A 24,078-nucleotide genomic window follows, 5' to 3' on the forward strand; every position below is an offset into this window, starting at 1 on the left:
CTTTCAGAGGTTTTTTGTCTTTGGAAGAAAATACTTCATTAACACAGATCAGGATGGTTAATGCCTACAAGAGGTCAGGTGGTGTTAAGAGGCTCAAAAATTGAGGGGACTTTCCTAATAACAACAACAAAAAAACCCTAAGAATTTATCTACTTTGTGCTATAAAAGAGAAGTTCTGGGTAAAAAAAAGGCAAAAAAAAAAAAATGGGAGAGGTGCCAATCATTTGCAGTACAACTGGATTTGAAGGTTTTATATATACTGTTTATGATGCTATAATACAGTGGTTCTCCTTCATTTCTTCTTTGTACTGAGTACTTACAGAATTAATATATTTAGTAGTTCATTCAGAAAAACTCCTTTAAATGATTATTATCATTTAGCCAGGCCACTTTTGGGTTACAAACATGATTTTGATATGGTCCCTCGCCTCAAAGAACTTTTGGTGTGGTATACAGTTTATTGTACCCATAGCACAATGTAAGTTATTCATGGACAAAATGCTTGCTCATTAATAACTATATTTGTATGGATAAGAATCCACTTGACAAATCGATGGTAGCCAAAAATTTACTGAATTTACGAGACTTGAGAAATTATTTGTATTTGTGAAATTTAGTTAATTTTTATCCATATATCCATTTGTAGAAATTTATGAATTCCTAGTTAAGATAATTATTAAATTACTATTCATGAATCATTCCTAATAGTGAAAAATAAGTCATAGGCAGTCCCCAATCTAAGAATGCTTTATGCTCTAAGAGTTTGGTGTTTGAAACCTCAGAACATTTTCCAATGAGAAATGATGCCATGGTTGAGACAATCTCAAAACGCTATTTAAAAAAATAACCAATCTGATTAATGTCAGAGGAAGTTCTTAGTTTTGAGGCCATGCTTCCATGTTATACAGCGTGGAACATAAAAGGAGAAAGCGTTGCCATGCTTTCGGTAGCAGGCCAGTCTTGGCAATATTTGAACTAGGAAAAGTTAGCAATAGTTTTCACCTTTCTTTCTCCATCCTTCTTATATCCTTTGGGTCCCACTGAAGTGTCTCTCCCAGGTCTATCCTAATATACAGAGAATTTAGTTTTCATAATTGCCGATCTTCCCAGCCTTTCCTCCCCCACCTCCAAACCACACTTCTGTTTCCTCTAGACAAGCAGATGTTGGGAGACAAGCAATGTGGATGTGCTAAAGCTCATGACTGTTAGCCCTTTAACCTTCAGGATGAATGTTTAATTGGGGAAATATTAGCAGGCAGTAGAGCCTGGAGCTGCAAAAGTCATGATTGCCCTTTCAGGGCAAGGTTTGTAGGCAAGGTCGTGGCTTTGGCAGACAGGACTTGCTGGTGTGTCTGCCACTGGGGTCAGAGCTCTTCGCTTGCTTTTTTCTCAGCATCCTGTCTGAACTTCTGGATTCACTACGGTCTTTGTGAATGACAGCCAGGGAACCACAGGGGGTCATGTGAGGGGAGGAGTGGCATTTGTGGGTTTGGGTTGTTGTAAGCAGATTCTTTGTAAACTGAGCACTATTTGGATTAGAATATATGGAAAGGAAAGAGCTGGAGCTTCCTCTTAGCCACACAGGTAATTGAAATGGTGTATATATTGCCAGTTAATCATTGGCCTATCTTGGGACCGAGTTACTCAAGAGCAAGAATTACATCTTAATCACCTTTAAATCACCAGGTCCAAGCACAGTGCCTGACACACAATAAGAATCATTAAATATTTTACAGGCAAGTGCTAGATGAATTTTAGCAGGAAAGAGAATGGAAAGTGCTTCTTAAGATCAGAGGGGATATGAGGAAGAATGGGCATTAGAAAGGTAGGGGGAACACAAGGACTAAATAGATTGAAACTTGAGAAAAATTAAAACGTCGTGATTGCTTAGCCATCTACTTCATTTGATTGTGTTCTGGGTGAAGATACAACCCAGAACATGCAGGCAGCTTGGCTTTTACTCCTCATAATGGGGCTACAGAAATGATTAAGAAATAGAATTTGCCCTCCAATAACACAAAGCCTAAAAGCAAAGAGAGAGAGAATCTGCTGTTTACTCTTATTGGACCCAACCTGATGTTTTTTAGGCCTTTGGCGCATGTGTACTTGGTTTATTTTGCCAGGTGAGGGGCATGCCCAAGGTCACTCAGCAACTGAGAGATTGTTTCTAAGAGAAGACTGAAGTCTTCCACTCTACTCCATGCATATGGCAGCCACATTTTCTGCAGTGAAATTCAAGACACATGCTGGACAAAGCATTTTCACTGCTCTGGGTGTGACAGACCATCTGAGATTTATGGTTAAATGATGAAATAAAAATTTCTGAGATATTTAATGGTTTAGGAAGACAACAGAACTAATACATTTTCAAAGGGTCCACGAAGCAGGCTATGTTATCTGTCATATGTCAAGTTGTGTAGTGTGACTTCAGTTGTAAGTATTTTGAGGTCATCTTCCCCAAACAATGAAGAGGAAAGGAGCTGTTTGTGGACAAATCGAATTCATTGAATGCCCTGCTGAATTACCAATAACTAGATGAGTGACCAGACAAAGCATTATGTCAATGGAAGGAATCACCCAATATTAGAAATCTATTCATTTACACAGGATCAAATCTTCCATAGGAGGTGCCTTAAGAATTCAGACAAAGTGTACTAGTGAAAAGTTTAGTGTGTGGGTTGAAATTTTAGCACAGAGGAAGGCTTTACCCTCCACCAGGAGGCAAGGTATGAGCAAGTTTACATCTAGAACTTGAGTCTTCTAGACTAGCCATCTTATTCTCTTTTGACTATACCACATGCCTTCTAGTAAGATGTAATTTGAATGGTTTGGGTCACATGCTAATTTAATGTGCTAACAAATTCCAAGACAATTCTAATGGATTGGTGGTTTATAATGAGTCAAGAATCACGAAAGACTGGTCACCATTGGGAGACAATACTATCCAAAAAATTCAAGTAGTAAGATAGTCAGATATTTGGGTTTTGTGCTTCTTTGTTTATATATATCCTTTGCTCTGACTTTAGATAAGTGTGAAAATGTCAGAGAGTAAAAACTACGTTTACACAGAACAAAGTCTAAGGAGTGAGAGGAGTCCTTTTCTCTACGAATGAAGCAGTAGTGCTTTGTAGAAATAGTGCAGGAAAATGAAAGGGAAGAAATAAAAGGGAGAAAAAAGTGTGAGTGCTTTTAGTCAATATATGGTGAAAGCAGACGAGAAAAACTGGCTCTTCAGTGAGTGACTCAACAAAATTGAGTATTTTTCCATTGATCAATGTTTAATTTAAGGTGGAATTCTAAAGGGATATTGATATTGCTGCCCTTTTTATATGGCTCTGAGTGAAAGAAGGAAAGAGTCGTAATAACTGGCTTTCTGAATAGAGAAAAACTTGATAGTAGGCTACTAAACAATGAATATTTATTGCTTAATGCGTCTCAGCCTGGAGGAGACACTTTCTGAATATTTTTAACATTTCCCCTTTCTAACATTTCAGCTGTCAGAATTGAAATGGTTCACATGTAAACTACATTGTTTTGGTTTAACTAACAAAGAGAGTGATAAGACATGAATTGTTTGTGACAGCCCCACACATTGATAACAGAAGACATTAATGCCTGTAGACACAGCTACATGGTAAAATTCTGGGAGCAAAAATTCTTATTATGTTAGGCCAACATGCTTTGACCTAGTTTTGCTTTTCTGCTTGGAAATTACGTCAGTATTAGTTACATCATGCCCGAGGATGAGCAATTTCACTTTCTTGTTTATTTCAGCATCATTTTATTAAGTTTGTATGTTTAGTTCTGACCTCCAAGAAGCCAAACTCATCCTCGTTGACTTGTATTTCTCATTTCCAGTGAGTCTTCTGCATGATCCAAGAGGATTTTATCTAAGATGCAGTGTTCAGACATTCATTTCTCCTTGATAAGGAGCCTCTGCCCTCTTAAGGCTCCAAGAGGCCAGCCAGTTTTCTGCTGATCAGAATTAGTCTTCCTTTCTTTGTCTTACGGGGAGGGAATAGATTACTGAGCCCAACACTGCCATAGTTGAAAGACAAAAACAAAATGACAAAGAGGTTGATGGGACATTTCCCAGCTTATCATTCTTAACTTTGCCTATTGCATATTTCTGCTTTATTCATCCAGTAGAAACTGGCCCAACATATTTTTCCTATTTAACATTTTTATTGAATAATTTTCAAAATGAATTATTTCCTCAGTTGATTTCAAACATATTTTTTGTCCTGCCATTTAATACTTTATATCACCAGGGAAAAGAACCATTTAATTCTTTCATACATTTATGAATTCAAATCTTCAAAGAGTGTGAGTTCTTCCAGTGATCAACTTACATAAGATTTACAAGTATAATTCGCTACCAAAAGACCTTGAATGGTTTTTGGTGCACATGTTTTAGCATTCCTTATTAACAAATGTAATCAGACAAAAGCCCACAAGAATATGTATTTGTGGTTCCTCTTCAAAAATCGACCATTTGCTCTTGTTTTCTAATTCAATCCTTTTGTTGTTAGCTCTGTTGCAAATCCTCTGTCTGAATGCAGGAAACCTAAGAAGCACTGCTAAACCAACTGAATTTTAACCAGGTAAATTGCTGATGGGCTGTGTGGATCATTTAAAGAAACAGTATGAAAGTAATTGGGATAGGCGCAAGTCCTGTGATCCTAAGGGACTTCAAACGGTGCTTGATACAGTCAGCCCAGAGTGTTGTATTCCATGTCTGATCTTTATGCTAATTTGAATACTAGTATCCTGAAGGAAAACTTCTTTAGAGGATTTTTGGAATCCTTAATTGATATATAAACATTGCCACTCCTAAGCTGCCCAAAATTGTGACATATACTATACGTCTCCTATAGCGATATCCATTTCTAGGTATCAACGGCAGACTCCCAGCAGTTTTTCTGATTATTGTAAGGCAGGTACAAATATAGTTTCCTTATCTTACATAGACTGGCCTTCCATATATACTATGTACACCCTATTTTTGCCCCACTTAAATATATTCTGGAGATCTGTCCATAACAGTACACAGAGCTTCCCCCATCCTCTTTTTTTTTTTTAACAACTGCATAGCATTCCCTGTGACAACGTACCATAATTTACTTGACCCTTTTTCTACTGGTGGTCATATGAGTTGTGTGCAATTTTTGGTCATGAAAACAATGTACATAGAAAAGCCTTGTGCATTCACCTGTTTGTACGGGGCAGGTGTGTCTGTATTACAAATCCCAGAAGTGGGATTTCTGGGTCAAAGGGTGCACACAGTTTCTAATTTTGATGAATAAGTAAAATTGCCTACCCAGGGTGTGAGTGCTTCCCCAGAACCTTCCCAAGAGAGTGCATTGTCCAACTTGTACACTTTTGCCTACTTGATACATAAAAAGAGATATCACTGGAGCTTTACATTTCTCTTATAAGTGATGTTGAGCATCTTTGCATCTTTTCAAGGCCATTTGTATTTCTGGGGTGGTGTCTTTTCACATCCTCCATTTTAGATTCTTCTTTTAGATTCTTCTTGATATTCAATATTAGGCTATCTTTATAATCATTCATGCTGTATCTTGTTGACTGTCCCCAAGTATGTCACAGATAATCCTAAAGGGACTCCTGTAGTAACAGAGCTAATTCTAAAGATTTTATGTGAATGGAAGTGGAGTTGGTTCACAGTAAACATTCATGTGAGAGCCTAGATTTCTAGGCCTATTTATCACTTTCTCCTCCACTCTCTAGCCAGCGAATATCAAGGGGCTGAGTTTTATAAAGCAAAAATAACCTCCAGTGTGTTGAAAGCTTGCTCCTGAGGGTCTAATTCTGGGAGGATGCTTATATTGTCAGTACTCAGTTTGTTGGAATTGTGACCATTCTCCAAGGAAGTAAAGAGGTTCCACTTTAAATCCCCAAGACCCTGGAAAAGACTTTGGGGAAATAGTCTCTAGTTCTCCTCTCAGAAAGCAAATGTCAGGATGCATCATTTATAAGAGCAACTTTAACATTTCTGCACTTTAGGGTGGTTCTGTGTCATCCCTCTTGAAGACTGGGGTTTTATGATCAAGACCAACTAGAGGAGGACCTTTACATGGGTCTGAGGTTTCAAAGTATGTTCTTTCTTTTAACCAAGAAAATCATTTGGTGCTTATACATATACACAACAAGTGTTTATCATTTTATGCGACTGATCCAACTACTTCATCATGTGTTATTACAGATACCTCCCCTGCAAAATAGAAATAACAGTCACAGTGCCAGTATTCCAAGTTTGTTATGGAGATTCAATGAGTTAGCATTTGTCCACCACTTAGAATAGCACCTGATACAAAGTAAGTACTGTGTAAGTGTGTGTTACATAAGTTCTAGGATGGTGGTTATCAAGAATTGTGAAGAGGCTGAGACTTTATCCTATTTGCAGGCCAACAATTTAGCCTGCCACTGTATCCTAGATGTTGGCGGAAGACATGAGACTCCTGGGTCAGAGACAAAGGACCCTATTACACTCACAGCACAGCAAGTAGCATGAGCTTTATGTTCACATTGGTTCTCTTTGCCTCCCAGGTCCCATGGGATAGCATAGGTGGATGCTATGCAGGTAGTAGGTTTGCCTCATAGATGTGGGTCCTAAGCTGAGGGAGCCCAAATCTCTTATAATGGACAGCAAGCATGGCTGCCCATTGCTTTGGAGGGAGACATTATCTCTATCTTCCAAGACTATTCTCTAGACAAAAGTCCTTGAAAAGATAGTCTGGAACAAAGGCCTCTAGTGCTTCTGCTCATAAGATATGCAAAATGCCAGGGATCCACGGAGAATTTTCTCCCAGTAGTAGTCCACTGAAGTGCCTTTCGACCTTTGCTCCTCAGAGTTCCATGGAGGAGAACTGCATGTGGCAGGAGGAGAGCAATTTTGCACAGACACAAGAAGAGGGAAGAGATGAGGGAGCAAGAGCCATCCCCTAGCTCTCTGCCATTTCAACATGAAGCATTCAGATGTTTTATTCTGCTTTTCCAAAATATTAGGCTTCTGATTAAGATTTTATTTGAACAAAGGCATCTTTCTTTAAGGAAAAAAAAGTGAAAATGCCAGGTCTAGCACAATGGTGTTTGACATTATTTTGACAGCAGTAAAAACTACTGTTTAGTTAAGAGAATCACTCTAGTCAGTAGGTTTGAAAGCACAAAATGAGAGACCCTTGGGAGAGCATGCTAATGTGCTACTTCCTAGTTCTGTGACCTTGGGTTGATTCCTTAAGCCTTCCAAGTCTTCTTACCTGGAAAATGGAAATGCTATTACCAAGTCATAGGGTTTATGTAATGACTAAATGAAGAACTATGTATCAAAAACAAAATATAAAGCACTTAACAGAGTATTGGTTACATATCAGGCATTAAGAAATGTTAGGCTACCCTTATGTTTTCTGGAAAAAAACGTAAGGTTTCAGAGAAGCCGGGTTTTATGGACATTTCTACTTGTTAGGCTCTGAATGAACACACCCCTCCCACACACACAGAGGCATGCATATCTGGGTACATGGATGTAATGATATAAAGGCATCTCTTCAGGCAGATACTGTGTGTGTGCGCACACACATCTACAAATGCATGCACATTTGCATGTATATATAAAAATATCCCTGTAAAGTATGAGAAAACTGTAATTCGTTGCTAAAAGCATACCTTTGTAGGACAAATTTTCCTAATATGCTAAAACAGTACCAAATCTCATTGATGGACATGATCACTTATCATTAGTTTTCATATGTTAAGGAAAAAATTATTCTGACACTTGCTAAAACAGTAAGGAAGACTTTATTCAGGACTATTGAGATAGCAACAGGAGAGAGATCTGACTCAACTCCAAATACAGCACAGACAGCCAGGAATTTATAGAGTGATGGAAAATTACTGAAAGGAGACATCCAGGGTGGGGGAGTCTTGCTAAGCAGACTGCACAGGATTCTTACTGAAGGCAGGCCAGGGTTATCAGATATCGAGGGTGGAGGATTCTCTCTAAACTGACTTAACAGGATTACTTTTTTATAAGTATACCAATTTTTCTCTTCCAGTTTTATTGAACTATGATTGACATACTGCACTATATAAGGTTAAGGTGTACAACATAATAATCTGACTTACATATATCATGAAATGATTACCACAGTATGTTAGTTAAAATCTATCATCTACATAGATACACCCCCCCAAAAAAAAATCCTTAAAAATAAAAAAAAATTGTTTTCCCTTGTGGTGAGAACTCTTATGATTAACAACTTTCATACAGGAGGTCTGACAATTAGGTTCGCGAACTCACCCTAGAAAAAGTGCTACCTACCTCATTGCTGAATATCACTACAGTCACCTTCGAAGAACTCCCCTTGGGAAGCTGTGCACTGATGCCAGCGCCTAGTCCACCCTTCAAAGCAATTCTGGAACTCTTTTTCTGGAATGGCCATCAGAGCTGTTGTCGTATTACCCTTGATGTCCTGAATGTCATCAAAATGTCTTCCTTTCAATACTTCCTTTATCTTTGGGTAAAGAAAGAAGTCATTGGGGGCCAGATCAGGTGAGCAGGGAGAGTGTTCCAATACAGTTATTTGTTTACTGGCTAAAAACTCCCTCACAGACAGTGCCGTGTGAGCTGGTGCATTGTTGTGATGCAAGAGCCGTGAATTGTTCGCGAAAAGTTCAGGTTGTCTAACTTTTTCACGCAGCCTTTTCAGCACTTCCAAATAGTAAACTTGATTAACTGTGTGTCCAGTTGGTAAAATTCATAATGAATAATCCCTCTGATATCAGAAAAGGTTAGCAACATCGGTGCAACGTGTTCGCGAACTTAATTGTCAGACCTCGTATGACATGCAGCAGTGTTAACTATAGTCATCATGTTGTACGTTATATCCTTAGTACTCATTTATCTATTGCTAGCACTGTGTTGTGCAGGCCCAGCAAGGACAGAGGCCAAGGTCAAGGCCTAGTCAAGAGGAGGGCTCAGAGGAGCCTGACTAAAATTTGGTTAAGGAAAGAGTCTTTGTTACATAGCATCATCCAAGAAAGCATTTCTTCTTTATCTGTTTTATTCTTTACAACACTTAAGGTTATTTTACAATATTACACACCTTCTTTTTAAAACTATACTCAGAAATGAAATTACACATATGCTTGTGTACATGTATTTATGTCCTTAAAGTAAAAACAAAAATACCAAGCAGAGCAGTAAATACAAAAGATAGAATTGGAAAAGAATATATTTTAGAGGTGCATAGGGCTGCCACTACCAAGAGCTAAGAACAACACTGGCCAACTCTACTGCTGTGAAAGTGGCCATTTGGACACTCTTGTTTCCCAGGGCTGTGTTGGTATGGAAATAGGATTTTAAAAAAGTTTTTATATTTCGAAATAATTATAGATACATAGGAAGCTGCAAAATAATGTACAAAGACGTCCTGTGCACCCTTCACCTGCCCTTGTCCACCATCCTTCACCCCTGGCATCTAGTCATCTGTTCTTCATTTCTATAGCTTCGTCATTTCAAGAATGTTACATAAATGTAATCATACAGTATGTAACCCCTCGAGATTGGCATTTTTGTTTGTTTATTTTTTTGTTGAGGGATATTAGGGAACAATGTGTCTCTCCAGGGCCCGTCAGCTCCAAGTTGTCTTCAATCTAGTTGTGGAGGGTGCAGCTCACTGGCCCATGTGGGAATCGAACTGGCAACCCTGCTATTCAGAACTCGTGCCCTAACCAACTGAGCCATCCGCCGCCCTGGCATTTTTTTTTTTTAAGTCAGTACAGTTCTCTGGAGGTTCATCCAAGTTGCTGCATGTATCAGTAGTTTGATCCTTTTCATTACCAAGTAGTACTATTCGATGGTATGGATGTACCACAGGTAAACCATTCACTCTGTTGGGTTGTTTCCAGTCTGGGGCTGTTGTCATAAAATTGCTATGAACATTTGTGTACAGGATTTTATGTGATTTCCATTTCTCTGGGATAAATGCCCAGGAATTCGATTGCTGGGTCATATGGTAAGCGCATGGTTAGTTTGCAGTACACTACCCAACAGTTCTCCAGAGCGGCTGAACCATTGTACGTTATCACCAGCAATTTCATTGGTGATTCAGTTTCTCTGCATCCTCCCCAGCATTTGATGTTCTCACCATTCTTATTTTAGCCATTCTGGTAGGTGTGTAGTGGTATCTCATTTGTATTGGTTTTTAATAGATGAAGAAATACTTCGTAATTCAATGTAGGTGTGTTCAGTACCTCCCAGGTAAAATTCTCACACCCAAATGAGCCGATTTTGGTGCATGACTGAATTATCAAAATTCCCTGTGATTGCTGGATCTTCACTTGAGCCCTGGCTAAAATATTGATGAACAAAAAAACCCCAATGCTGTACAAAATACATCTTTAAACATTAGATTGGTCTTCAATTTATACTCTAAGAAACACAGAGAATTGATACTTACTGAAGACATGGCAGGCCTATACTTCATGCATCTTCAGTTTGGGGAATGGACACATTTAATATCAGGAGAATTACCAATTGCCAAGACTATTTAAAATTCCTCTCTCTCCACCCTCCTGCTCCCCCAAACGGATTCCCTTCCTTGCCTTTGCATTTCCATAAGTTAAACAGAAGCATGATCTATCTCCATTTCAATATATGTGTAGATAGGTGTATATACACACACACATACAGACATTCACAGGCTTTTTGGACTTTCATTCTAAATGTTCCCCAACACCTAATCCAGATCCTTCCAGGTCAGGGTTTCCCGTCTTTGGCCCAATTGAAATTAGTAGTTAGATAATTCTTTGTGGGGCTGTTCTGTGCGTCAAAAGATGTTCAGCAGCATCCCTCGCCTCTACCCACTAGATGCCAGTAGCTCCCCTTTGTCCCCTGCCCCAAGTTTTGACAACCGAAAATGTTTCCAGACATTGCCAAATATCTACTGGGGGCAAAATGACACCTTTGAACCCTTTGAGAATCATTGGTCTAGGTGATTCGCTAGAAGAGAAGGAAAAGCTCAAGCTTCAAGGTAGCTCACTGGGTCAGAGAAAGAAACTGGACCAGCATCTCCTTACCATGAGGCAGGTTTCGGTGCCCAGCTGGTCACTTCTGATAAATACCACAGTCTCTTTAAATTTGCTTTTGCACATTATAGCTGAAGACTAGTGGTTAATGAAGGAAGATATCAGCCCTTGTTTCTTAAAGATCTTGTACTCAATACTTTAAAGAACAAACACGTAATTAACAAAACTTCATGCAAACATGGTTCTGTTTTACTTTGTGTTGATGGTTTATCACTTATATTTGATATCATGATTATTTCAACAGTTATAAAATTGAGCAGATAATAAAATATCTTTTTTAAATGAAGTATATTTGTATCCACGTAGAGAATTTCATGGAAATATTGGCACAATACTGATCTTCTTTTTCAGTTTGTTTCACTGAATTCTCTAATGGTAGAGGTTTTAAGACATTTAAAGAACTCCGAAACAGGCAAGAGAAAATACAGTTTTTTTAATTTAAATTATACTTATATAGTAAAAATAATTTTATCATATATAATGCTCCATATTTTTTACCTTAAATTATATTTGCAAGGTAAAAATATATTTTATATTTATTTTACCTTAGTATATTACATAAATACATTTTTCTGTTTTAGAATTAAAAGAGGGTAAAAATAATTATTGTTTGAAATACTGTAAAGAGTATATTTGTATTGGTATTAGAATTAAAATATGTATCTAATATTAACATATAAATTATAAATTACCTGAGACAAAAATAAACTATAACCTCATGTATAGAAATGAAATATTCCTACATTACTTATACAATTTAAACTCCATTTTTGTTTTTCACCCTTACCTCCTTTTATTAGTAACAGAATATAAATTGTTACAGTGTGCTAGAAGATTCAGACAATAGTTATCAATAATTCACCGCTATAATGGCCCTTTCTGTAAATTACACCATTGAATTGTATTGTAATACAAATCCCCCAGGAATGCTTAGCAATCCAGAGTGAAGCCTTTCTCAGGAACAGAGATTTATAAACTAACTGCCTGGAGATATCCCTACTTCTAGGTGAGGGGGTGTTCCGAAGTGTTCTTGTTCCTTTCTGTGTGCTTGGGGTCCCAACATACTAAACTCAAGTGACTCTTAAGGACAGCAAATGACTTTTAATAAGAAAATTAACCAAGAAAAAAATTCACTGAAATACAGATTGACTCCCCAGATAATAGAATATATTTGTAAATGTATTCAAAGATACTTGAAAATGCTTGACTATTTATAAAGTATCCAAAGTATCCAAACATTGTAGATTATGTTGAGGGAAGGCTTTGGAGGGAGAAATATTACATCCATACGAGCCCCCAAAGTGATCCTCCTTTGTTTATAGGATTACATAGGGGAATTTTTACTTCTAATGTAAGAATACATGTTACTTCTTAGGTTAAAATCATCCTTGTAGAAAATGATACCAGTTTTCTTTATGTAGTATTCTTCTACAAAATCTCGTATGAAGTTACAGCATTATGACTTCATGCTTCCTTTATGTAACTTCATAAGATCTGTTACAGGAACTCGTGCACACTTCCGTTTCCTACACAGTCCTTATGAGCGGAATAAGAGGTTCATTTGTTTTTGAAGTTAGATAGCAAAGCGTTGCTAGAACCTCAAATAACACACCTCTAACTTCCAACATTGCCCAACAAGCTCTATTTTAAGGTACAGTGTCATGATATAAACCTTATAATGTCACCTTGGTCCCCAACCGTCCTCATCTTTGCCTTTTATATGCAAGGATTGTGTTGTATAAGGTGACTTTTGGGGGTACAATATCTCCTTACAAATTGTTTATTGGCTGAGGTTATAACAGCAGCTGAATATTCACTCAAATCCATAAAACGTCAGTAAAGAAAAAAAGACTCATTTTTTAGCAGTTCTTTTAAACAACGCTGAGTAAGTCCTTGACACCTGTGGGGTGGAGGGTCTGCATTTTCCTCAATGTCTAGCACGCAACTAATTTACGTATCTGCTGAATGTATGGATTACTGAATTAATTAATGAAAAGTTAATTTTTAAAATGTGACATTGGTTATTTGCGATAAAATGTCACTTCCATGTAATAGAATATCATAATTGAAGTTGTAGGGATTTTCAAATACTCTAGCTGGTACTAAACCTTATCGGAGCCTCTCAAGTTAGGACATGATAAGAAAGTAATATTCAATATAAGTCTTAAAAATATGTGTAGCAGAGGCAATTCATGCTTTTTTTTCTGGTCACAAAGCCTTTTAAAAGCATTTCAAGTTGTACATTAATTTTGAAATTTTTAACTTTGAACCAAGAGTAGAAAACGTTAACTTCAAGAAATGAAGTATACTTCTGATTAGTTCCAGCCTAAGGCAATGGAATGCTTTTAGATTTTAAATTACTGTGTTCTTGATAATTAATGTCAAGGTAGAGTCTTCCCTGTGGTTCATGATTTTCTTGTGAAAAAACACATACTGCCTGTGTTTTTAAATTTCAGGTTTTATCATGGAGCTCTTGTCTAATGATTATTTTAAGAATCTATATATAAAGAGTAAGTATTTACTATTCAAATTTATATATGTGAATACATATATTTTCTTTTTAATTCCAAAAATTACTTCTGACCTTTTGCCCAAATATCTTTTTTTTTTTTAAGGATATAATATTCAATATCTGGACAGGTTAAAAATCGCTAACATTAACCTAACTAATGCTTTTCATTTGCTAGATTATTGCATAAATACTTTAAAAATTATGTTACCATTGACATTGAAACATCTTTATCACTTTAAAAAACATACCACTCTTTGGAGTTGAACCCTCGTAGCTACTTTAAACTAAAAATCTCCCCAACTGGATTTCTTAGCACCACCTTTGCCACGGACTACATTACTGGGAGTCAAAGGTCTTTGGTTTATTTCTTTGAACCTTGTCCTCCTTGATTCCTATAATGTCACCAGCACCCCCTTTCCAATGGCCTCAGGAATGCCACTACAGGAAGGGATTTTCACGAGGCCCATTCCGATTTGGGACATCATTCATAGGTACAAAGTTTGTCCTTAGATAAAATCTCTGTATCTCTCTATTGCTTTTACCCATGTTTGGCCCCTCTACACAGCACAGAACATGTGCAGTTACTCTGTTCTCTGACAGCACTTCAAAGACAAAGCTAACAGGGCCTTCTGGGGGCGTTTTTCTAGGTTAAATATGCCCAGATGTGTTTGATTTGGACTCTATCCTTTAGGATCAAGCAATGTTAGTAAGTACAAATGTCCAACAGTTAAATGATCTGTCTGTGGGAGAGACTCACCTGATTGGAGGAAAGAAATACCATTCGGCTTCTAATACCCAGTGATCTTAAAGGCACTATTTTAAACTGTCACTGCCTGGATTGTAGAGACTTTGCCTACCTTACTTCTGGAATGGAAATTCTGAGTCTTTGCTAGTGAGTGAGCAATAACATGATGGCAGGCATCTAGATACTAAGAAAAAAATCATTAATGGACAAGGTTTGAATTTTGTTCCCTTTTCCTGTCTAATACTCCATGGATATTCGCAGGATCTTGCTGGTGTGTATTATAAGACTCAGAATAGTAATCAAATAAAGGAGTCCTAAGATGGAAGACAAGAAAAAAGGGGTCAGATAAGTAGGAAAAGGGAGGGACATGAGGAATCAAGAGCTTTCTTCAGCTATCTGGAAAGCTGAAGGCAACTTAAATTATTTTGAACATCCTAAGAAATTACATCATTTTTACATAAAAGACTGGAACTCTGGAAAATACACACAATGTGCTGGCAATAAGATGTTTAGGGATTGACAGAACAAGCCAGTATCTAATCAAAAGTCAGATTGTGAAGAGCTAGATCTGAAACTCAGACGTCTTGCTCCCCAGCTCACCCAGCTCTTGGCGTACACCAGGTGCTCTGTGAATATGTGTTGAGGAAATGATAGAAGGAGCATACGGTGGCAGAGCAATGTCCAAAATGGCATTGCTCTGACTCATAGGTGTTCCTGTGGACCGTGAGAAAAGTCTGTAGGCTATTTTTATCATTTCAAAAAATTTCAAGGAGATGGACAGTCATTACTTTTAAATGATTCTTTTCATCAGATACTTCTAAACCTGGGGGTTTTGTGAAGTTAAAATTGAGGAGGTTTTAAAAAACATGCTGAGAGAAGCCAGCCATAGAGGGACCCATATTGTATGATATATATGAAATGTCCAGAAAAAGCTAATTTTATAGAAACCAAAAGTAGATCAGTAGTTGCCAGGAACTAGGAGGAAGGGAGAATGGAGAGGGACTGCTAATTGGTGTGGCATTTCTTTTTGGGGTGTTCTAATGTAATATAATATAATACTGGGTCTTATTAATGTTCTGGAATTAGTGGTGATGGTTGCACAACACTGACTTGTACACTTTAAATGGGTGAGTTTCTGATATGTGAATTATATTTCAGTAAAGCTGTTGTTTTAAATGATAAGCAGAGCACCAGCATTTAATGAAAAGGGGGGGATCCTTAATGGTTATTGGGAACCACTTGCTAATTTTATGTAGATTTTAAAATACGCAGCTTCAAATACTCCTGTGCCATCTCTAAGGGGAACAAGCAGAGCACTCATGCAGCCATATTGGTGACGTCCCTCCTTCCTCAGCCCCAGTAATTAGGAAATAGTGTGTAAGTGTAATGAGGGCAGTGCTCAGAGACGTCCAGGCTCTATGGACAACTCTATGCTCTTGGGGGACAAAGTTTCAAGCTGTTGGCACCATCCTCATACCATATAAATCTGGGACAGGGCTCAGCAAACTTCTTCATAAAGGCCACATAGCAAATATTTTGGGCTTTGTGGGCCATCAGTCTCTGTTGAAAGTACTCAACTCAGCCATAAGCAATAGGTAAACAATTGGAGGTGAAATGCTCCAAAAAATGTCCTATTTCTGGACACTGAGATTTGAATTTCATATAATTTTCACGTTGCAAAATATGACTCTTGATTTTTTTTCTCAGCCCTTAAAAATACACAAACCATTTCTAGCTTGCAGACCACACAAAACAGGCCCAGGGCCGTAGTTTGCAGACCCTCGGCTCTAGGCTAATGGCTTAGAAAGGTGCCCAAGTCATCAACAGGTTTGTGTGAAGCATGTTAAAGTCCTTAAGCCAATGTACAACTTAAAGCAATAAATAATGCTACGTTATGTTTAAAGGCCAAACTATTGAGACACTAAATTGTAACACTCAACTTTCTAGCAAATTATGAAAAATCAGCTAATAGGATCTTTTCTAAAGAGTATTTCGAGTATAATAGTGCTACCTTGTATGGTTTTGAGATTTTATTTTTAAGTCAGGGAAGCTATGGATATCTTGAACAGAGACCATTAAGAAGTCTGCCAAGGCTGTGAATTTAAAGCCCTGGGAACTTTTCATTGCCCCTGGCTGCTGAATTTTAACAGCAAAGTTATTCATTAAGTTCACATTTTTTTTAAAAACTACCAACAATGCTTCTTTATACTTTATCTGCATTTGATACACTTGCAGAAAGATGATCTTTAATTTGACTAATGAGTGCATCCATCGTTATTTTAATGACAAGTAATTTACGGAAAGAAAACTCTTCAGCAAGTGTGTTTCTTAAATCTGGAAATAAAAGTCCTCAGTTTTCCAATCCATGAAGGAGCTGTTGGTGTTAATGGCTCCTACAGAATGCAGCCACTAAGACACTGGCAGTACTGCCTGGGTAATGAGCTAGAAATGCAAAAGAAAGAAAACAGTTGGAATATGTTGGCCGTTTATATTATACTCTTTGGGTTTATTTTCTGATTTGAGCACAAGTCAGAAGTTGAGGAACATGGAGATTTGGGGAAGGTCTGGCCTATTCCCTGTAACTCCCAAATATTCCCCTTGGTTCTATCTTAGAACTATTTATTAATAGCTATATATTAATAGCTATTAATTTGAAGAAAAATGAAGCCTATATTCACTAGGATCATAAGAGAATTCAGAGGGAAAAAATGAAACGTTGAGGGGCCGGCCCGGTGGCTCAGGCGGTTAGAGCTCCGTGCTCCTAACTCCGAAGGCTGCCGGTTCGATTCCCACATGGGCCAGTGGGCTCTCAACCACAAGGTTGCCGGTTCAACTCCTCACGTCCCACAAGGGATGGTGGGCTGTGCCCCCTGCAACTAACAACCGCAACTGGACCTGGAGCTGAGCAGTGCCCTCCACAACTAAGATTGAAAGGACAATAACTTGACTTGGAAAAAAATCCTGGAAGTACACACTGTTCCCCAATAAAGTCCTGTTCCCCTTCCCCAATAAAATCTTAAAAAAAAAAAATGAAATGTTGAGCTCACCACAGTTTTCAGCATAAATTTCACTGTTTAACTGATTTTTTGATGCATAAATAAGTCAAGTGTCCACTGAGGCCACAGTTCTCAGCAGACTTTGTAGATCTCCAAGATGAATTAAACATGTACTCTGGCCTCAGGGGGCTTACGGTTTATTCAACTTTACAGAAAAACCAACAGAAATATCCTAACAAATATGGCAACTGCAGAACTTTCTTCCTAATCCTGCAAGCTTTTCTTTATGTTTGTATGTATACATACATAAGGTATGTATAAAGTATATACATAATGTATATAAAGTATAAAAGTATATGCATAGTGTGTATAATGTATATATCGATAATGTATGTATAAAGTAACAGATACTGCATCCTAATGTCAAATGATTATTTCCATATCATACAGTACTCTCATTGTCAAGGCTGAAGTCTGCCTTAAATTTTACTGTGGCTTTGTTCTTGTGATAATGGAAGAGATAAAGAGATTATTTACAAAGCTATGTCCTGAAAAATAGAAAGCATTTTATGCAAACTATCACCTGAATTCTTCTCACAGTAATAATTAAGTGTTTTCATATTCCAGTTTCTGTTATCTAGACCTTTAACATTTTTATTCCTCCGTGCAAATCCATGAATTAAATATTACTAGTACTCTTAGAAATGAGCAAAATGAGGCCTAGAAAGACTTAAACCTTGCAGCAGGTACCAGAGTTGACAAAAGACTTGGAAAACTTCCAGTTAAGCCATATCTGATACCTAATCCCCTTCCTTCTCTTTGCACCTTAGCATATAATTTAGCAATGACTGGTTCTATTTTCCCTGCAGAAAATTGAGGGAAATAAAGGCATGGAAGAGTATTTAGACTTCCACTTACCTTCTAACATAATCCTTTGAGCAGCCCATGATAGGAAAACGAAGGCATGGGGACTTAGAGAGGCAGATGAAACGTTCGAGATGTAGAAAGAAAAGTGCTAAGCAGGTAAAGGACATTTCAAGTGAAATAAATACATCAGATGGATGCATGAGCTGGAGAAGGTGCTAAGCACTAAATAAACCAGGGCGGGAAGATGGAGAGCACCGAGAACTTGATCATGAAGTGAACGTGATGAAACTCCTCCCCAGGGACCAGCAGCGGTCAACAGCTAGGCCATGGGTAGCAGGATTGCTTATAGGTTCTCAAAGGGTTGCGAAGGCCAGTGAGAGGCCCAAGACTGGAAACTTTATTTGCATTAATTGTCACTGACCAGGGTCTAAGACCTAGAGACAAACATCTTGAGAATGCCACTCATTTCTATGACTGGTATGATTGTAGAGAAGGGAAGAGTGTATTCGTTTACTGTTGCTGTGTAACAAATTACCACAAACTTACAGGTTAAAACTATACCCATTTATTAGCACTGTAGGTCATAAGTCTGGGTGGCCTCCTGTGTTCTCTGCTCATGGTCCCAGGAAGCTGAAATCAAGGTGTTGTCTGGGCGAGGCTCTGATCTGGAGGCCCTGGGGAAGAATCTGCTGCCAAGCTCACTGGGCTGGTTGCCAGAATTTATTGTCTTGCATTTTTAGGACTGGAGTCCCCATTTTCTTCATAGCTGGGGTCCACTCTTTCTTCTTAGGGGCCACCCGCATGCCTTGTCATGTGGCTGTCTCCATCCTCAAAGCAGCAAGGGTACATTGAGTCTTTCGCACACATAGGATCTCTCTAAACTTCTCTTCTGCCATCAGGTGGAAAAAGCTCTCAGCTTTTCAGGGCCCATGTGGTAGACCAGGTCCATCTGGATTATCTTTCTCTCCTAATGTCAACTGTGCTACTGTGTTTTCCCGAAAATAAGACCTAGCTGGACCATCAGCTCTAATGTATCTTTTGGAGCAAAGATTAATATAAGACTCTGTATTATTTTACTATAATATAAGGCCCGGCTGTTATAATGTAATATATAATATAATACTGGGTCTTATATATATTAATTTTTGCTCCAAAAGACACATTAGAGCTGATGGTCCGGCGAGGTCTTATTTTCGGGGAAACACGGTGCATACATATAACACAATACAATCAGCGGAGTGATATCTGCCATTCTTAGGTTCTGGAGATTAAGGCAGACATCTTTGGGCCACCATTTTAGAAATTCTGCGTACCATAGAAAATGAGGAAGACTTTCAGCTGCTGCCTTGCTCATTTGAGCTGTATTGCCTATGATAACAACAGCTTTGTGCACAGTTGGTCCATGCCCTCCCAGGGTTAAAGGGTAGATGACAAACTCTATGGTGTTTTCTTCCTCCTGACACTTGCTTCTTCCTGCAAGGAAATCTGTATTTTGGGGCATTCTCTTCTGTCTGTGACCACCTCCTGGGTGGTGGTGGTCACAGAAACACCAACAAACATTGGAGGGCAGATGGCCCATCAGTTTAGGGCAACTTAAGGGTGTTGAGAACAGGCATACTGGAGGCCAAGACAGCACAAGAGGGCAGCACACAGCAAGAGCTGGTCCTTTCACAGGTAGTCTGTTCGCCTGTCTTCAAAGCATCTTCTCACTCAATATGTGCCTCCTAACCCCACATCCCATTGAGTCCTTAGTCAGAATATGGCAGATATAACTAACTTGTGCTGACAATGGGCATATCACTTTTAGGAGAGAAAGATAATCCAGATGGGCCTGGCCTGACCACATGGGCCCTGAACTCGCTAGACATCTGCTTCTTGGAACCTCAGTTTCTCCAACTCAGAAATGGGCTGAAATTCATTCAAGGATGAAACATTTAAAATGGAAAATTCATCTTTTGAATTCCAGCAACATAAAGGCTACTATTTACAAATCTGATGCTGTAGCACAGTATTTTACAACCTATTTGCATTTATCGTTGCCCTGAGGAGTCTTTTAAAACATTTTTTTCGAATCACTCCCTGCCATGGAATATTAATGCTAAAACTATATTATATATTTATTTATGTGTATCTGTGCTTTGTACATAAAAAGAATAAGATTTTTTTGCCACCAAAAACTAATTTTCTCCCCCTTGGGGGCAATATCACTTTCATTGACAGTGCATGTTGTAATGGGAAAATTGAAATTGCTCACATTTTAATATTTATTAAATCTTTAGATTACTTATCTATTTGATTTGGTAAGTGGCAGTAATATTTCAATTGTACTAAAATGTACTTAAGGCCGAGCACTGCCCTTGCCACCACCAACATGGAGACCTTGTACCGAGTGCCGTTTTTGGTGCTTGAATGCCCCAACCTGAAGCTGAAGAAGCCGCCCTGGGTGCACATGCCGTCGGCCATGACGGTGTACGCTCTGGTGGTGGTGTCTTACTTCCTCATCACCGGAGGAATAATTTATGATGTCATTGTTGAACCTCCAAGTGTTGGCTCTATGACGGATGAACATGGGCATCAGAGACCAGTAGCTTTCTTGGCCTACAGGGGTTATCTGATGGGTTAGAGTACCTTTTTGAGAAGAAATTCGTGGATACTGGATATGCTCCTGTTCAGGAAGTTTTAAAGGCTGTACCAATCCTCTGATGTGAAATATAGAAAAGGATGAAAAGCCGCAGAAAAGAAGCATCTAGTGGAAAACATGGGAAGCATATTAAAGCTCGGACTACAATATCTTCTTGGTATTGAAGAGATAAGCTTATCATAGTACTTTTTTCCTGGTGACTTATACTGACGTACCAACAATGTTAAGTAGCACTTTCTTCTCAGTTTTTCATTTCTTAAGGAAAATATACTCCATTTCTACAACTATAATTTTGAATAGAGTGATTATTTTTTACAACCCCTTTAACATTTTTTGGAGATGACATTTCTGATTTTCAGAAATTAATGTAATAGGAAGCTGAGGACTCTGGACAGCTGATCAGCTTTACCTACGGTGCTTTGCCTTTAAACGGTGTGTGACAGTACATTATTTCAGATACGTATGTAAGACTGTTTCCTGAACATTTAGGTGTATGAAAGGAGCAGAAATAAATAATTTTCTAATGAAAAAAAAAAAAAATGTACTTAAGATTAATCCTGAGAAATGAGAAGAGTCTTTGAACCTGGAAAATCACCCAATACATTATATTTAAAGTAACAACTCACAAAACAAGATGTAAAGTATGTTCTCGTTTTTGTGGATAAGACGTACAGAAAAAATGACTAGAAAGATAAATCTACCAAATGCTACTTCTTAGTGGTTAGATTCTTCTAGGTGTTTTGCTTTTGGGGAATGTTAGAAATGAATACATATTACAATTGTGTCAAGAAAAATACTGTTAGAAAAGTTAACCATTCTCTTTTTTGCCTTCAACATTTAGGATTAATGGGCAGCATAAACTCAATCATTCACATGTAGGAAAAGGAGAAGTATTTTGCATGGCCCATTCATGACTTCTTTAGATCTCTAGAGGGCTTCCTGCTCAAAGTTTATTGTTGCATTCTTCTTAATTCTGGTTGAATGCACGTACATTATTTTCTGCAAAGAAATACCACCTACTAAAGAGTGTTTCTTCTCTCCTAGCAAGGTTTTGGTGTCCCCAGAGCACCCTTAGTCCTGTTTACTTTGGATATTTCAGGAGTTACTGTAGGATTTAACTGTGGTGAGTCTTTAAGCCCTCTTTTTAAATTCACAAACTGCCTCTAATCTTAGAAAAATGTCAGGTTACACTTTGGAGAGGTTTGGGAACTTGACATTTTGTAGGCCAGTTGGGGTGTAGGCTGCTTCCATTCTGAGCACCTTGTTCCAATTTACGTCAGAGGGAATTATATACAGGTCAGGGCTGAGAGCAGGTTATAATTAATGGGGTGGACAAGTGGATTTTTAGTGTTTCATAAAATAAAATGGAAATCACATGTGCTTGGAACTGTTGTATGTTTTAAAATATTTACATTTATTCTAGTAAACATTAATTATAACTGATATATTTCTCCTGTGAACTCGCTAACCGGGAGGTCACAAGCCATTGTTCACTGAGTAGAAAGGTTGGATGACAAGCTAGTTATATATAAAAAAAGAGTACTTGGGGAGATATTGGTGAGTGAACTCATGGACGTAATCCAGTCTTAGGTTTTTTTTGCCTAATTTTCTCTCATGTTTAAAGCACCCACTTGCCAATATAATCCAGATGTCAGTTCTTCTAAGGAAGACTGGGGAGAGCTTAGCTTGTGAAATTCCTAAATGGATCCTACTGAAGACTTCAAGACCAATGCAAAAGTCAGAAAATCCCAGATTCTAAACTGGACTCTACCGTGTGCCAGCTGTGTGGCCCTGGGCAGATGCCTTAATTCTGAGCCTCAGTTTTCTCGTCTGCAGAATGGGGAAAATGATACCTACTTTTTAGGGTTTGGGTAGGGATTAGAGACAGTTTATATAAAGTGCCTCATAAGTTGTAGATGCTAAAAAAAAAAAAGTCAATTCTGGGTACATGAAAGAATGGTCCAAAAAAATAGGAAATTCAAAGGAAGCCATATGTAAATTGCATTACATGTTAATCAGTCATTTGGGTGTTAAGTAAATTAATGCATTCTTTATTCTTGGCCTAGAAGTCTCCAACTCCCCCAAATAACTATCATTTCCATTAAGTTAGTAATTCTTTTTATAGATATTTGTTTTGTGCAGTGAAAAATCAATATCAGCACACTGTCTATCAGGGTATAATTGTTAACTAAGTAATGCATCATGAGACCTTTTTGCCCTTTTCTTAGGAAGCTATTTAAGTATTTAATGGAAGGGCAATTTCACATGGAGTCAGCAGGTTGACAACCTATCTATCGTACTTCTTGATTCTGTGTCTACAAATAAGCCAGGAGAGTGTTTGGCGGTTCTAAATGGGATGGGGCCACTTGTCCAGACTCTTGACCCAGGACGTCAAATTGACTCAGTCATCCCGGAAATCATGGGTGACGTGTTGGAGCCGAATCAGCCTCATGTCCCTTACGTCATTTTTAAGTATTCCAGCTTCGAGAGTCTGCAGAACTCTCCAAGGTTTAAATATCTAATGTTCCCTGAGGGGTCGTTAAAAAAAAATGCCTGTGGTTTTAGTGCCATTACCCTTCTTCAGGGCAAGACTTGGTGAAAGGATACTGAGAGAAGACAGTACAAATACAAGGACAAAATGAGCAAGAAGAAAAACCCATCAATCACAGGCAAAGTCTACACTGAGTTGCAGACTGAGGTCTAAAACATCTACTCAGTACCTATATTCTCAATACATTTGTGCCCAAGACATATTAGTTGGTAAAATTAATATATGAATGGGCATATTTATGCCTTACAATAAAGTCCTATTTTTAGGGCATACCCACTGTACCATTTTCAAAATGCCATTGTCCAGAAACAACAACATTGCCATGAAATTTGGCATCCTTGATCTACCTATAAGGAAATCTTTTGTAGGTCTGTAAGTGAGATATGGCTGATCCCTTCAGCTTCATTCAGTCCTTTATGGAAATCCTTATGAAAATCCTACTGCATGTCCAGTAGCTAACAGAGTTCCTGGCAAATAACAGGATCTCAATGAACATTAGATTTTGCCTAATGCTGCTTTGAGGATGAGTGTATGGTAACACTCCTTACCCCAGAGAAAGAGGGGTTTTGTGTGTGTATGTGTGTGAGAGAGAGAGAGAGAGAGAGAGAGAGAGAGAGACAGAGTCTCAGAGAGAGATAGAGAATCTCAGAGAGACAG

At 38.2% G+C, this 24,078-nt stretch overlaps 2 protein-coding genes across 6 annotated transcripts in view; both read left to right on the forward strand.

Moving 5' to 3' along the window:
* MID1 (midline 1) overlaps positions 1-24,078 on the forward strand; it is a 332,040-nt gene that overhangs the window by 181,617 nt on the left and 126,345 nt on the right. The gene's annotated exons all lie outside the window — the stretch shown is intronic.
* Positions 20,582-21,081, forward strand: LOC308494611 (oligosaccharyltransferase complex subunit OSTC-like). Its single transcript, XM_081042467.1, has one exon. The coding sequence runs from the start codon at positions 20,601-20,603 to the stop codon at positions 20,850-20,852; it is 252 nt and encodes an 83-aa protein (XP_080898593.1). The 5' UTR covers positions 20,582-20,600; the 3' UTR covers positions 20,853-21,081.

This window comes from Rhinolophus hipposideros (genome assembly GCF_964194185.1).
Source record: "Rhinolophus hipposideros genome assembly, chromosome: X".
Lineage (NCBI taxonomy): Eukaryota > Metazoa > Chordata > Mammalia > Chiroptera > Rhinolophidae > Rhinolophus > Rhinolophus hipposideros.

Excerpts from the sequence above, each read along its gene's own strand:
- LOC308494611 (XM_081042467.1), top strand. The coding sequence starts at position 20,601 with ATGGAGACCTTGTACCGAGTGCCGTTTTTGGTGCTTGAATGCCCCAAC.